Source organism: Balaenoptera physalus, assembly GCF_965194825.1.
Source record: "Balaenoptera physalus genome assembly, chromosome: 4".
Taxonomy (NCBI): domain Eukaryota; kingdom Metazoa; phylum Chordata; class Mammalia; order Artiodactyla; family Balaenopteridae; genus Balaenoptera; species Balaenoptera physalus.
The window spans coordinates 100,292,679-100,308,718 of NC_138891.1; the positions used below are offsets into that span (position 1 = coordinate 100,292,679).

Consider the following 16,040-nt stretch of genomic DNA (forward strand, 5'->3'; position numbering starts at 1 on the left):
GAGCTCTGGACTAAATAAATAACCAGCTCTATAAGACATAAAAAAAAAAAGTAAAGAATGGAGTCTCTATTTCCCTCAATCATGTGGAGCTCCTGCAATTAAGCCCCATTGGCCTTCAAAGCCAAATGCTTTGGAGGCTCATCTTCCCAGTGCATGACCCCTGGGCTGGGGAGCCCAACATGGGGCTCAGAAGTCTCACTCCTGTGGGGGTATGGGACTTGACTATATTGTAGGTCTGCCCCTCCTAACTGTCTCATTGTGGTTCCTTCTTCATGTCATTAGTTTTAGAAGATCTTTTCTGGTAGGTCATTCTTTTTTATCAATGGTTGTGATTTTGGTGTGCTCATGAGAAGAGGTGAGCTCAGAGTCTTTCTACTCTGTCAGCCTGGTTGATCTTCTAAACTGTCTTTTGAAGATTTTCTGCAATTACTCTATCTTGGAGAACCTGCATGTCATTTGCCAAATTCACCTTCTTCAGATGATGGTGACTGGCCATTAGCATCTGAAAAAACTGCTTTTCTTGTGGCTGCACAAAATGAATTTCTCCTCTTCTTCCAAAAGCAGAGTAATTCTCTTGCCCACAACTATTGCTTGGAGAAGACCACACAGCTCCAGCTAGGCAGTCTTCCTGCCCCTAATCCCCACTCAGATGTGATGACACACACTAAACTAATCTCAGATAATCTTAACTGAACATAGCATTCATGGTGATATAAAACCATGTTCACATGGCCTGACCCCATAGGATGGATGGGCATAGGTAGATGTACATGAAGATGGCATTCACAAAAACAAATAATAGAGAAAAGATGACAGTCCTATAGATTGTAAGGTCTTAGGTTCTGTTAGACCTACAGAATATTAACATGAATTAACATAAATAGAAATCCCACATGAACAGTGAGAGGCAGAAAGCCAAAAAAATTTGAAACACTCAACAACTAAATTCAATTCAGAAGACTAACCATAATATCATAAACTATGAATATACACAGTATCAGTAATAAATGAAAACTAAAAATAAATGAATTCAACTCTAAATATAAAAGCTGGAAGAAAAAATACTACAAGGAAGCAAAGCAGATGGAAAACATTTTAAAATAAGAGAAATTAATGAATTAGAGAATAGCAAAGTTAGACGTAATAAAAAAATTATAAGCTGGTTCTTTTAAAATACCTACAAATAGAAAAATTACTAGCTAACCTAATTTTTTTTAACTGAGAAAACCCCCAAAAAAATAAAAAGAGGGAAATAATTTTCTAAACCCAATTTATTTTGAAACCATTATGAGTGTCATTGTCCAACTCTAGACAAATAAATTTGAAAACCTTGATGAAATGGATAACTGTGAAACAGTATAATCAGAATCTTGTCCTTCTTAATGGAACACAGTAGTAAGTCCACAGCAAGTGAACTAAAATAAAAATATTCTGAATTTAATCAAGCTTCTAGATCTATCTGCCGTTACAAGGAATACATTATTTTCATCACAAAGATACTTTCAGCCAGATGTGGAATGTGAAGAATTCTGTAGGACAGATGAACCAATTTCTTCAAAAAATAAATGACATGAAAAAAAGAGGAAGAGAAAAACTTTTTAGATTAAAAGAGACTTTAAAACCATCATCAAAATGCCATGACTATACTTTGTTTAAATCCTGATTCAAGCAAAGACACAGCAAAATTTTTGAGATATATTGGAAATACTGAACACGTATGGATATTACATACTAAGCAAATGTTATTAATTTTGCTGCATATTATAATTGTGCTGTGGTTAGGTTAATACAAAATATTTGTTAGCATTACATGCACTAAATGGTTAAAATTTTAATAATCAGCTGCAGCAAGTCATAAAATATCACTGAAGAAATTAGAAACATTATGTAGTGTGATACACTCAAACTAAAAAAAGTATGTGTTGAGACATGTACACATGGGAATAAATTTTTTTTCAAAATGATAATATTTTAATAGATTATAACTGAACATAAAGGACAAATTATAGAAATAGGGCCCTAATCAAAAATAAAGAAAATGTAATAGTAAAAATCAATCCTAACATATAAAATATAAATATCTTGAATTATTAAGTTAGCCACCAAGACAGTAAAGTTAATCAGAATCTCCTGGATATAAATAGCATATCGAAAAAGAATACACCTTACCTACCTAATTAAAAAAAAAAGACAGTGGGGCCCTGTAGCGATAAATGGTAGACCCATACAATCAAATAGAGTTTTTTCATTTATATTCATAAGTCAAACAATCAATAAATGTATGATACGTACTATGTCTTCATTCTAGATAAGAATTTTGGTGTATTTGTTGTAATTATAGGGAAAAAACTAAAAATAATTTTTAAAATACTTCGATGAGAGAAACATTTCACTCCTGTTTCAACAATCTGAATTTAATTTTCATTTCCTGTGAATTCTTTTTTCCTAAACACAATGCTTGAAGGGACATAATCAAGTCTTCGCAAAAAAAGGGGATCTGGGGCTTCCCTGGTGGCGGCGCAGTGGTTAGGAATCCACCTGCCAACGCAGGGGACATGGGTTCAGGACGTGGGTTCGAGCCCTGGTCCGCGAAGATCCCACATGCCATGTAGCAGCTGGGCCCATGCACCACAGCTACTGAGCCTGCGCTCTGGAGCCGGCGAGCCACAACTACTGAAGCCCACGCGCCTAGAGCCCGTGCTTCGCAATGGCCACCGCTGTGAGGAGCCACACACCACAGCGAGAGGTGGCCCCCACTCGCTGCAACGGGAAAGAGCCCATGCAGCAACGAGGACCCAACACAGCCATAAATAAATAAAATAAATAATTTTTTTTAAAAAAGGGGATCTGTGTCAGTTCTATTATACTAAAATAAATTGATATATATATATTAATGTAGTCCTACCACTGAATTGTAAGTAAATTGGTAGCTGAGATCTCAAGAACCTAGTCTCAGCTTTGAGAGATCACTACCTCAATTTTGTACCCACATCCATGCACTCTTAACCAATTTCTCATCCTTGCCTTCTGCCTCTTGTAGTTTAGCAATGCAATCCCTATGCAAATATTTGACCAGGATTACTATTTCAAACAAAATACTCATGTAAATAGAGTACAGGAAATCTATAATATTTGAGAAGGCTATATCTGAGGTATTTCCAAATCTGCAAATTCCTGAGTTCTACTGTATCATATGATGTCCTATATGAAAGTTAGTGTGTGGACTTCTAGATATGGGAAGTTTTACATCTTGATGTTCCATTATTCATTCGAGCCAACCTCTTTTTTTTAGTTGTTGTTGAGATGCACCAGTTTTTTTAAACTCTTCAATTTTCTTCATTATCCTCACTTTTATTTCAGAAACACTTTTCTGCCAAGAATCTAAGTTTTTATCACAGACCCTTCTTAACATGCAGGTCTAGCTCAGTGAGTTAGAATCAGTTGTGAACTAAAACTCACACTTATACACCAGCCTTAGTTACTGTCAGTTATTAAATGAAATTAATGAAGTTTGGGGGAGAAGTCCGCTGAAGATAGCAAATTTTCGAAGTCTGAACGTTCAGATAAAAAGGAATTACAACATTTTTAAATAAATCAGTTGTGGATGATGTGGGTCATTTCAACTGAAGTAGTAACTTTGACTGGACCCACATCCAAGTAAACATTGTGTGAAGCTGTGTTCCTTCACCAAGTGCTCAGTGACCACCGCTCTTATGAAAGGCCAGAACTATGGCTAATCTGAAAGATTTTGAGGGCTTGTTTATGCAAAGAGTGAAAAGAGAAACAATTTGATATTTCCCTTGGGAACTGTTTACTTCTTTGAAATTCTTCTCAAGGCACCTATAACCTCTTTATTTCTCAAGCTGTAAATAAATGGGTTTAGCAGGGGAATTATAATCATATAAAATAGGGAATACATTTTGTCCTGATCTTCAGCTAGGCCCGATGCAGGGCACACATACCTGAAGATGAGCGTGCCGTAGTACAATGAGACAGAGAGCAGATGGGCACTGCACATGGAGAAGGCTTTGCTTCTGCCCTTTTCAGACTTTTTTTTCAGAACGTCAAAGAGACACAAGTATAAGAGATTATCATGGTCATTAAAGTGGATATTTGTATAAAAGCTGCAAAAGTAGTTATCATTAGTGCCTTAACGGGTGGGTCATTGCATGAAATTTTGAACAGTTGTAAAATTTCACAATAGAAATAATGTATTATCTTAGACCCACAGAAAGTTAATCTTAATAATAAACTCACATGAATCAGGGGATGCAGAAAACCAATTGCATATGAAATACTTTCTAAATGAGTGCAGAGTCTGTTGGACATCACCACTGGATAAAGCAAGGGGTTACATATGGCTACATAGCGGTCATAGGCCATCGCTACCAGGAGGAAACATTCTGTAGTTACACTGGAAGCAAAAAAATAAAATTAGGTGATACACTCAGCTAGGGATATCATGGCAGTCTTGTCTAAGAAATTGACCAGCATCCTGGGTGTTACAGAGGTTGAAGTGCAAGCATCTGCAAAGGCTAAACCACCAAGGAACAAGTACATGGGTGTGTGAAGGTGGGCATCCTTCCAAATAAGAGCCATCAGTCCAAGGTTGCCCAGCATGGTGGTGAGGTAGATGACCAAGAACACAATGAAGAGGAGGACCTGCAGCCATGGTCACTCTGTGAGTCCTGTAAGAACAAACTCAGTCACCAGAGTCTTGTTTCCTTCTGACATACTCACACTTGATCACTGTACTGAGAAAATATGTGACAAGGACAGTCACTAAAGTTTACACAAAGTCATGGCATTTTATTTGCAAATTAAATTATATCTTACTGTTGTTTCCCATTTAATTAGTTTTTTTTAATTATTTTATTTATTTATTTATTTATGGCTGTGTTGTATCTTCGTTTCTGTGCGAGGGCTTTCTCTAGTTGCGGCAAGTGGGGGCCACTCTTCATCGCGGCGCACGGGCCTCTCACTATCGCGGCCCCTCTTGTTGCGGAGCACAGGCTCCAGACGCGCAGGCTCAGTAATGGTGGCTCACGGGCCCAGTTGCTCCGCGGCATGTGGGATCTTCCCAGACCAGGGCTCGAACACGTGTCCCCTGCATTGGCAGGCGGATTCTCAACCACTGCGCCACCAGGGAAGCCCCTAATTAGTTTTTAAAGGTTAACTTTCATCCTATAGTAAGTCTGTTTACAAATTCTGTGCTTAGGTAATTGACTCTAAAATTGGAAAAAAACTGAAATAAGTGCAAATATGTGAGGCAGTACTAAAACCATGCGGAAGACTATTGCATGAGGAAGAAATGCAAACGCAAAACCACTGCATGTGGGAGAGAAATAGACTAATAATTTAATATAGGCATAACCACACAACAGAGACATTGCAGAGACAAATCTGTAAGCAAAGAGAAAGGACAAAAATATGTTGGGAAAGAATCTGTGACATTCTGCATATATAAGGTTAGTAATTATAACACACACACAACCTCTTACAAACTAGATGAGAACAAATTAAATGACCCAGTGAAACAAATGGGCAGAAAATATGAACAGACATGTTTATAGAAGAGCAAGTCAATGTGACCAATAAATATATTAAACAATATTCATCCTCCTTAATAATTAGGAACATTTTTTAAATTGATGCATATTTTCACTTGTCAGATAAGCAAAAAAGCAAAATGAGAAATAATATCTGTTGATGACAGGAAAGTGAAAAAGAAAGCACTTTCTAATGTAACTGGTGAAAATATAAATTGTAACAGCCTTTTGAATCTGACATTATCTGTTAAATTAGAAATTTATATAAAGTCTGATCAACCAGGCTTACTCCTGGATGTATATTCTATAAATAATATCACGCATATACAAGAATAAAGTACAAGGATATTTAATAAGGCATTATTCATGAGGGCAAAGCCTGGAAGCAGAAACTGCTTCACAACTGTAGAACGGTTGAATAAATTACGGTACAGTCTTACTGTGGATTATTATTCAGACATAAAAGAAATGTATTTGAATTGTATTAGTTAACTGTGGGAGGATTTTCTCAATGTATGATTAAGTGAGGGAATCAAAATATAAAGAAGTTTAAATTTTATGGTCCCATTTTTATAATTTTCAAAATTTTTTGTTTATAAATATGATGATATGAATGTGGATAAATGTGGAATAATATACCAAGTTGCTAACACTGGTTTTCTGGTGCAGAAGTAGATGTAGTGGCAGGAATAGTGAAAGCAGAGAAGAGATATTTTGGTCCTACACACACACAAAAATTATGCTAAAAACATATCATATACCCTTTAGTATATAATTTTGTTATATATGTATGTGTGTATGTCTATGTTTATGCCTGTGTGTCTGTCTGTATGCATATGTATGCCTGGAAAGATATATAAAAGGTTGGACACTAGTATATTAATAGAAATAGAAAAAATAAAATGTTATTGTTACTTTTAACAAGAAGTATTTGACAGTGGAAACTCTAATTAAAAATAGGAACAAAAATCTGTAAATTTTTCTGTGAAAATATCTATTAACTGTCTTTAATTCTTAATGATATTTTCCATTTAAATATTCAGTAATAGACTATTGAGAGCAGGCATTATTCTTTGAAATAGTCAAAAGGCATTTGGAAATTGTTTAAGGTGATATCCAAGTATAGCAGTCATTTTTATAGTTTCTTCATATAGTTTCAATGCTTTTCTTATTTATTCCTAAGGGGTTTTTAGGTTTTACTGGTATTATGACTATAATGTCAGATATTTTTATGAAGTAATAAGGTTGATTTTCTTTTATTACTTATAAACTATATCTGAATTAAAATCCAGAATAGAATTTCCCAAATATTTTGCAGTGAATATGTAATTTCCTATGCTCTTTGAAAGGGAAACAAAAATACATTTACTACAATAATAACAGTTAAAATAAAAGTAACTTATTTAAAAAATCAATTTCATAATTTTATAGCCATACCCCTTGACAACAGTACATAGAGACATTGAATGAAAATGCATTAAAAGAACTAGGTCTGTTTAACCAGTGGCAAGAACAATGAGCTGTTATTCTCCCTCTTCACTAAGCTAAAAAAAAAAAAAAGATTTAATACATTTAAATTACTAAACACATACCCACAGGGATCCCTATTATAATATATACACCTAAAAAGATTCACTGCAGTATATTTACTGAAAATGGACTACATGAATGTTAAGGAAATATCATTTTCTTTCCAAAGTGGAGATTTTGGCCTAAATAAAGTGGCCTTGCTTTCTTTGCAACCCAAATTACCAAGTAATAGACATTTTTAATTTCACTTCATGAATTCAGCATAATTAAGCCAAGAAGTAGCAAGCTTTGGGAATTGTTTTTTCCTTAAGAGTAATATGAAAGAAATATCTGCAGATGAGAGTAAAGCAGACAGTGCTAGCTATATATTATATATTTTATATTATATATTATAAGGGCTATATTACTTACTGCAGCTCTTATCCTCATGATTCCATGAAGTTTTAAAAGCTATGTATTCTAGACAGCCACCAAATTTAAAGGCCAGGATTATCTTCATTCTGCAAAATTACAAATAAAGTATATACATCCTTCATGGCTGTGTCTCAGTTCTAAACTCTCTGTATTATAAAATAAAACTTAAAGCTATTGAATCATTTTTATTGTGGTTACTTTAATTTTTTCCATTTACTTCATTCTTCTATTAAGGTTTATTATTTACAAAATTCTGTGGTAAATATGTCTCCTTTTACAGTAAGCCATCCTCTCCCATCTGTCCAGATTTTGATGACTGTTGAAAAAAATCTCAGTGCCTTTCTTGAATTTTAATTTCCTACATAAATATCTTGCATAGATATTTTGGTATCTAAAGACAAATGGCAAAACTCTAAGTAATGGAAAATGTAGAAATCACTGAACTCTCACCCAATTCCCACAAAACATAGGGAAATTGGGAAGTGATAGTTTTACTGAAGTAAGGTAGAATAGACATAAATGAGGCAGTGATTACTGGCACACTGATTTTCATCAGTAACTCAAAAATGAATGGAGATAATATTTATTACTTCTATTTCCAAACTTGTTCCTTAAAAAACAAAGGAAAGGAAGATATTCCCTCAACACTTCCAAAGGATTCCCTGTAGGATGAAATTAAATTCATTCTGCTGGGCATTGTGAGTTAATCATCAGTTCACCACCACAACTAGTTGTCACAATTAAAAACTCTATTTATAATCCACAGGGATTACTGTGGAAGATCTAAACAGAACATCAATGAACAGCCTTTAGGAAATATTTGTCTTCCTTTCCCATTTTTCTTTTAATGAATAGTATCATCCAAAACCCTACTTTACATGTTTCTTTGAAACTCTCAAAGTTACCTAAAAGTCACCATGTCCAAATTTGTAATTAGGATCTTCTGTAATCCCACCCCCAGGTATATTTACCCTCCAGTGTTCTCTATCTTGAGGAGTAGCACCACTAAACCATCAGTTATGCAAACCGTATAACAGAAGAATCCTTGACACTGAACTCTCCCTCTGATTCCATGCATCAGCCATTGTCAAGTTGTAAATTTCATCTCCTAGAGTCTCTCATATTCATCCACTTCTCACATTCTCTATAGGTACAACCAAATTTTGCATGGATTATTAAAATAACCTCCTAAGTAATCCATCTGTATCCACTAATACAGTCATCCAATTCATTCTCCACATTGCCCCAAGACCAATCTTATAAAATGTAGAGTTTGTTATGTCACTACCCACACTCATTCCTACCACTGTCCTGGCCTGAACTCTGTCTCCAAAAAAATCATAAAGAAAAGTCCTAGCCTCCAGTACCTCAGAATATGACTCCATTTAGAGACAGGGCTTGTCAAGAAGTGATTACGTTAAAATAAGGCCATTAGGGTGAGTCCTAGTCCAATCAGACCAGTGTCTTTATAAGAAGGGAAAATTTGAAGACACAAAGAAACATCAGCTATGCCTGTACACAGGGGAAAGACCATGTGAGGACAATGAGATGGCAGCCATTGGCAAGCCAAGGAGAGAGGCCTCAGCAGAAACCAATCTCTGTTGACACTTTGATCTTGGACTTCCAGCCTCCGAACTGTGAAAGATAAATTTCTGTTGCTTAAGCCGTGTAGTCTGTGGTGTTAGTTATAGCAGCCATAGTAAACTAATACATCCATCCATTCCCATCTCCACTTAAAACTTGTAAATTTGTTTCCACTGCACTTAGGCCAAAGACCAAAAATGTTAAGCCTAGTTATCTTTTATCCCATATCATAAAACAGACCCAATATTTAACTACATACGCTGTTTTTTTTACTTCATTTGCATTGAATTGAGTAGATATATTTGTTGTAGCAACCCTCGCTGCTTTAAGAAATGGACCTCAGTATCTTAGTGAGTTAATGTAATACTTTAATTTATCCCTCAAATAAAAATTAAACAACTTTCTTGGTTGGTTCTGTTCTAATCAGATCCTCCCATTTTGTCTCTCCACCACTTCAACACATGACTTCTATGTTTGCTACGCTTGTCTGGAACAATGATATTTAAAATATTGACTTGCTGAAGAAAATGGGCTAGAATGTCCCACAGTCTAGATTTGTCTTGTTTTTCTTCATACTGGGTACACCTGTATTTGTATACTGAGCTATACTTAACAATGTACCTCCAAATATTCTGTATCAAATAATAATCCAAAGAATGAGATAGATGTGATTTCTTAAGGTTACAATTCAACAGTGTTAGTATTTCTATAGAGTTGTGCAACCATCAACACAATCTAATTTTAGGGCATTTCTATCATCCCAAAAGATTCCTATTAACAGTCAAGCCCTTTTCTCTCTCCTCAATCATGGAACACTACTAATCTACCTTCTGTCTCTGTAGATTTGCCTATTCTGGATGTTTCATACAAATGGTATAATATAATATGTGGTTTTAATGACTTCTTTCACTAGCATAATGTTTTTAAGGTCCATTTACATTGTAGCATGAAACAGCACTTCATCCCTTTATATTGCTGAGTAATATTCCATTGTATGGCTATACCACATTTGTTTATCCATTCATCAGTTGATGGACATGGGTTGTTTCCACTTTTTGGCTCTTACAAATAATGCTACTATAAATATTCATGTATAAGATTTTTTTGTTTGAACATATTTTAATTTCTTTTGATGCTATTGTAAATAGAGTTGTTTTATTAATATCATTTTTGATTGCTAATTGCTAGTGCATAGAAATACAATTGATATGTGTATTGATCTTTTATCCTGCAACAGTGCTGAATTTATTTATAAGTTCTATTTGTTCTTTAGTAGATTCCTTAGGATTTTCTATATAAAAGATCATATCATCTGCAAATATAGTTTTACTTCATTCTTTCCAATCTGGATGGCCTTTATTTCCTTGACTTGCCTACTTTAAAAACCATAAGGTATATTTTTTAGTTTTCTTTTCTTGTGATGTCATTGTATTTGTTATCAGAATAATACTGGTTGTCACAGTCAGTTTGGACTGCCATAACAGAATACCAAACTGGGTGGATTACAAACAACAGAAATTTATTTCTCACATTTCTGAGAAGTCCAATGTGCCAGCATGATTGAGTTCTGGTGAGCGCCCTCTTTTGGGTTACTGACTGTCAATTTCTAGTTGTATCCTCACATGGTAGAGAGCAGAGAGAGAAAGCAAGCTGTTTTTACTTTTAGGAGGGTACTAATCCCATTCATGAAGATTCCACCCTCATCACCTCCCAAAGGCCTCACCTCTAAATACCATCACCTTGGAGATTAGATTTCGACATATGAATATTGGGAGATGTGGACATTCAGTCTATAGCACTGGCCCTATAGAATGAGTTGGGAAATGTTCCCTCCTCTTCTATTTTTGGAACAGTTTGTGAAAATTTAGTATTAATTTTTCTTTAATTGTATGACAGGATTCACCAATGAAGCTGTCTGAGGTAGGGCTTTTCTTTGTGGAAAGTTTTATAGTTACTGATTTATTATTCTCTTGTTATGGGTTTATCCAGATTTTCTATTTTTTCTGGAGTTAGTTTGGTAGTTTGTTGCTTCCTAGAAATTTATCCATTTCCTCAATCTAATTTATCAGTATAGGGTTGTTCATAATATTCCCCTATAATTCTTTTTATTTCTGTATGGTCAAATAGTAATGTCCCCTCCTCAATTCCTGATTTTAGCTATTGAAGTATTCTCTCTTTTATTCTTGATCAGTCTAGCTAAGGAATGTCAATTGTTTTTCAAAGAACCAACTTTTGGTTTTGCTGATTTTCTCTATTGCTTTTCTAGTCTCTGTTTCTTTAATGCTCTTCTCTCTATTATTTCTCTCCTTATGCTTGCTTTGGATTTAGCTTGTTATTCTTTTCTCTGATTTCTTTTTTTTTTTTCCTTCTGCCCATTTTTATTTATTTATTTATTTTTTAAACATCTTTATTGGAGTATAATTGCTTTACAATTTCTTATTCTTCTGATTTCTTAAGGTGGAAGTTTAGGCTGTTTATTTCAGATCTTTTTTTCTCTTTTACAGCTATAAGTTTCCTTTCAAGTACAGCTCTAGCTACATTTCATAATTTTGATGTGTTTTGTTTTTGTTTCCACTCATCTAAAATATTTTCTAATTTACCTTTTGTCTTGAAGTCTATTTTGTCTGATATTAGTATAGCCACTACAGTTTTCTTATTGTTGCTGTTTGTGTGGTATATTTTCCATTTAGAAGAATGAAAGCCATTTGCATCTTTGAATCTAGTGTATCTTCTATAGACAGCATGTGGTTGTATCTTACTTTTATTGTGTCTGACAATTTTTGCCTTTTTATTGTACTGTTTAATCCATTCACATTTAATGTTATTATTGATATGGTTGGATTTACTTCTGCCATTTGATTTTTGTTTCCTGTATGTCTTGTGTCATGTTTTCTCTCTATTCCTACTTTGTTATATTTTTGGTATTACGTAAACTTTTTAGTCTGTTATTTTAATACCTTTAATGGTTTTAAAATATACCTTGAGTTTTTTTCTTAGTGATTGTTCTAGGGTTTATAATATGCATCTTCTCTTATCATAATCTACTTCAGACATATACTAACTTAACACTAGTAAGATAAGTAAGACTTGTATTGTTACATCTATATACCTTACAGAACCATTGTTACAATGATTGCTTAATATAATCTTATGGCTCTTAAATTAGCTTAGAGATAAAAAAGAAGAAAATATACATATTTATAGAATTTGTTACATTAACCTTCTTAATTACCATTTCTGGTTATATTCAGTTACCATATGGTGTAATTTTCTTTTTTTTAATTGAAATATAGTTGATTTACAATATTATATGAGTTTAAGGTGTACAACATAGTGATTCAATATTTTTATAGATTATACTCCATTTAAAGTTATTATAACTCACAGACTTCGAAAACAAACTTATGGTTACCAAAGGGGAAACGTGGCAGGGAGGGATAAATCAGCAGTTTGGGATTAACATGTACACACTACTGTATATAAAATAGATAATCCACAAGGACCTACTGTATAGCACAGGTACTCTACTCAAATATTCTCTAATAACCTGTATAGGAAAAGAATCTGAAAAAGAATGGATATATGTATATGTATAACTGACTCACTTAGCTGTACACCTGAAACTAACATGACATTGTAAATCAACTATACTCCAATAAAAATAAAATTTAAAAAATAGTTATTATAAAATATTGGTTATATTCCCTGTGTTGTACAATATATCCTTATACTTTATTTATGTTATATATAATAGTTTGTACCTCTTAATCCCCTATCCCTATCTTGCCCCTCCCCTGTTCCCTCTCCCCACTGGTAACCACTAATTTGTTCTCTGTATCTATGAGTCTGTTTCTGTTTTGCTATATTCATTCATTCATTCCTTTCATTTTTTAGATTCCCCATATAAGTGATAACATACAGTATTTGTCTTTCTCTGTCTGACTTATAAGCATAGTACCCTCTAGGTCCATCCGTGTTGTGGCAAATGGCAAAATTTTATTCTTTTTTATGGCTGAGTAGTATTCCATTTTATATATGTATACATATATATACATATCACCTCTTCTTTATCCATTCATCTGTTGGTGGACACTTAGGTTGCTTCCATGTCTTGGCTATTGTAAATAGTGCTGCTATGAACATTGGGTTGCATTTATCTTTTTGAATTAGCATTTTAATTTCTTCAGCTATATACTCAGGAGTGGAATTGCTGTATCATATGGTAGTTCTATTTTCAGTTTTTGAGGAACCTCTATAGTGTTTTCCATAGTGACAGCACCAATTTACATTTCCACCAACAGTGTACTAGGGTTCTCTTTCTCCACATCCTCTCCAACATTTGTTATTTGTAAAATTTGGTGATAGCCATTCTGACAGTTGTGAAGTGACCGTGCTTTTGATTTGCATTTCTCTGATGATTAGCGATGTTGAGCATCTTCTCATGTGCCTGATGGCCATCTGTGTACCTTCTTTGGAAAAATGTTTATTCAGGTCTTCTGCCCATTTTTCATTGGGTTTTTTTTTTTTTTTGAGATGTATGAGCTGTTTATATATTTTGGATGTTAACCCCTTATCAGTTATATCATTTGTAAATATTTTTCCCATTCAGTAGGTTGTCTTTTCATTTTGTCAATGGTTTCCTTTGCTGTGCAAAATCTTTTAAGTTTAATTAGGTTTTTTTATTTTTGGTTTTGTTTCCTTTGCATTAGGAGACAGATCAAAAACATACTGCTACAATTTATGTCAAAGAGTGTTCTGCCTGTGTGTTCTTCTAGAAGTTTTATGGTTTCTGGTCTTACATTTAAGCCTTTAATTAATTTTGAGTTTATTTTTATATATGGTGTAAGAAAATGTTCTAATTTCATTCTTTTACATGTAGCTGTCCAGTTTTCCCAGCACCATTTAATGAAGAGACTTTCTTTTCTCTATTGCATCTTCTTGCCTTCTTTGTCATAGATTAGTTGATCATAAGTGCATGGGTTTATTTATGGGCTCTCTATTCTTTTCCATTGATCTATGTGTCTGTTTTTGTGCTAGTACCATGCTGTTTTGATTATTGTAGCTTTGAAGTATAGTCTGGTGTCATGGCATGTTACTCTTGCTTTGTTCTTTTTTCTCAAGAGTCCTTTGGTTATTTGTGACTCCATGAAGAGGTTCATTTTTGAAACTTTAGAGGAAGTAACACTGGTGATTCAAAGGACAGAGAAAGTTTCTGAAGTCAATAATATGAGTTCAACAGTATGTACATATTGCAGATTGAGAACTGGTTGTTTCCAAATATATTTTGGGAATCAGTCAACTATTGCCACCAATTCATATTATAATTGAATTGTAAAGAGCCAGGGATCCTGGCATTGATGGAGCTTGGAAAGAAAGGAGCAAATGAGAATCCCCAGCTGACAAAGCCCTGATTTGAATCAGATTTAATAAGGGTTGAATTAATCAATACCCTATATAATTTGAATCTTGACTTAAAGTCTCTCATTATCAACCCAGCACTCATTTAGAGGAGATCTTTCAGGGACTGATGGAAATGTCTACTAATAATGCCCATTGCTCCTCATATGAGAATTGAAAAGTTACTTAATGAAACTGTTATCTATTTCCTGTCACCAAACCAAACTTTTGCTAATTTCCCTTGGGCAGTTTCTCATTATCTCAAATAATTACCATTCTCATGACACCTTGTTAAGTTTTTTTTGTTTTTTCCATAGGAGCAAAGATGATCCCTCTCAGGTCTGGTGTAACACAGGGCTTGATACAGGGTGTATTTCAGTAATCATAGTTGGCTTCATCCTTGCTTTCTAAAAGTCCTAAATGAGTTTACATTGAAAGAAGAGCTCCCTTGTGCCAGCATCTCTTCAGTCAAGTGCCAAGAGAATTTTCCCTGGGCCAGTCTCTTCTTGCTTAATTACCCACCTTAGATATTGATCTAAAACTGCCCCTTAAGAGGAGAGCTAACTATCCCAAAAGACTTGCTCCAATATCTCTGAGCCATTTAAAAACAGGCTTAAAACTCCACCTTTGTAGCCCACTAGACTGAGAGACAGAAAGTTTTTATTTTCTTTATCCCCAGTTTATTTTGATTCCCCTTATTGGGAACATGGTAATTTATAGTCTTCAATATTTCAAGAATTCATTAACAAAAATAAGACTACATACAGTATTGACAACTAAACAGGTAACTCTGAAATTTTGTAGTAGTTAATTTGTCTTAAAGAAGTATTTACACTTGCAAATTTTCAAATGTTCCATCTGTCCTTCCTGCCTTTGTTTAACACCCTCTTTAAACAATAGAATGTGGCAAAATTAATGCTATGCCAGTTCAGGCTTAAGAATTTGCTTCCACTCTTGGATCCAAAGAGATCACAAAAGGACCTGAAACCATAAAGAGAAGAAGAGGGATCCAAAGACTCAACTGAGCCAAGTGTTTCAGTCATCTTCACAAATGGACCAGATTTGTGAATGAGTCGTATTGGAAAATCCAGACCAATTTTGTCTACAGATGCCTGCAGACCAGCTGACATTACATGGAGCAAAACAATTGCCCATTTGAGCCTGGCCAAACCACAGAATTGTGAGAGATAATAATTAGATTATTGTCTCTAGGTAGGTCACTCAATTTTGGTCACTTTTTATGCATAAATAAGAAAAGAAACATTAAGAAAAGTCATGAAAACAGCCAAGTAAGAAAACAAAAGTAAAGAGATTTGAAAATGATCAGAGAAAAAAATTATTGATATAGCTGATATGCAAATAAAATCCAACATATATATAATAAATCCCTGAAGAAGAAAAATAAATCAATTAATAGAATTATGGAAATTACAACCTGAGAAATCTATCCAGAAATAAAAATATATTAATCTATATATTAATAAGTCCATTATATACTTTGGAAAATTAAGGGAAATAATCAACTTCAGACTTATTATATTAAAACTATTAAAATTTAAAATAAAG

The 16,040-nt window shown here is 34.0% G+C and overlaps 2 protein-coding genes across 2 annotated transcripts in view; one reads left to right on the forward strand and one right to left on the reverse strand.

The window, feature by feature from the left end:
• Positions 1–16,040, forward strand: part of GABRR3 (gamma-aminobutyric acid type A receptor subunit rho3) — a 190,856-nt gene that overhangs the window by 79,960 nt on the left and 94,856 nt on the right. The window lies entirely within an intron of this gene.
• On the reverse strand, positions 3,365–7,518 carry LOC309660063 (olfactory receptor 5AC2-like). Its single transcript, XM_082460598.1, is given in 3 exon segments — positions 3,365–4,077; positions 4,080–4,434; positions 4,438–7,518. Coding segments are annotated over 3 exon segments (804 nt in total). The 5' UTR covers positions 4,621–7,518; the 3' UTR covers positions 3,365–3,811.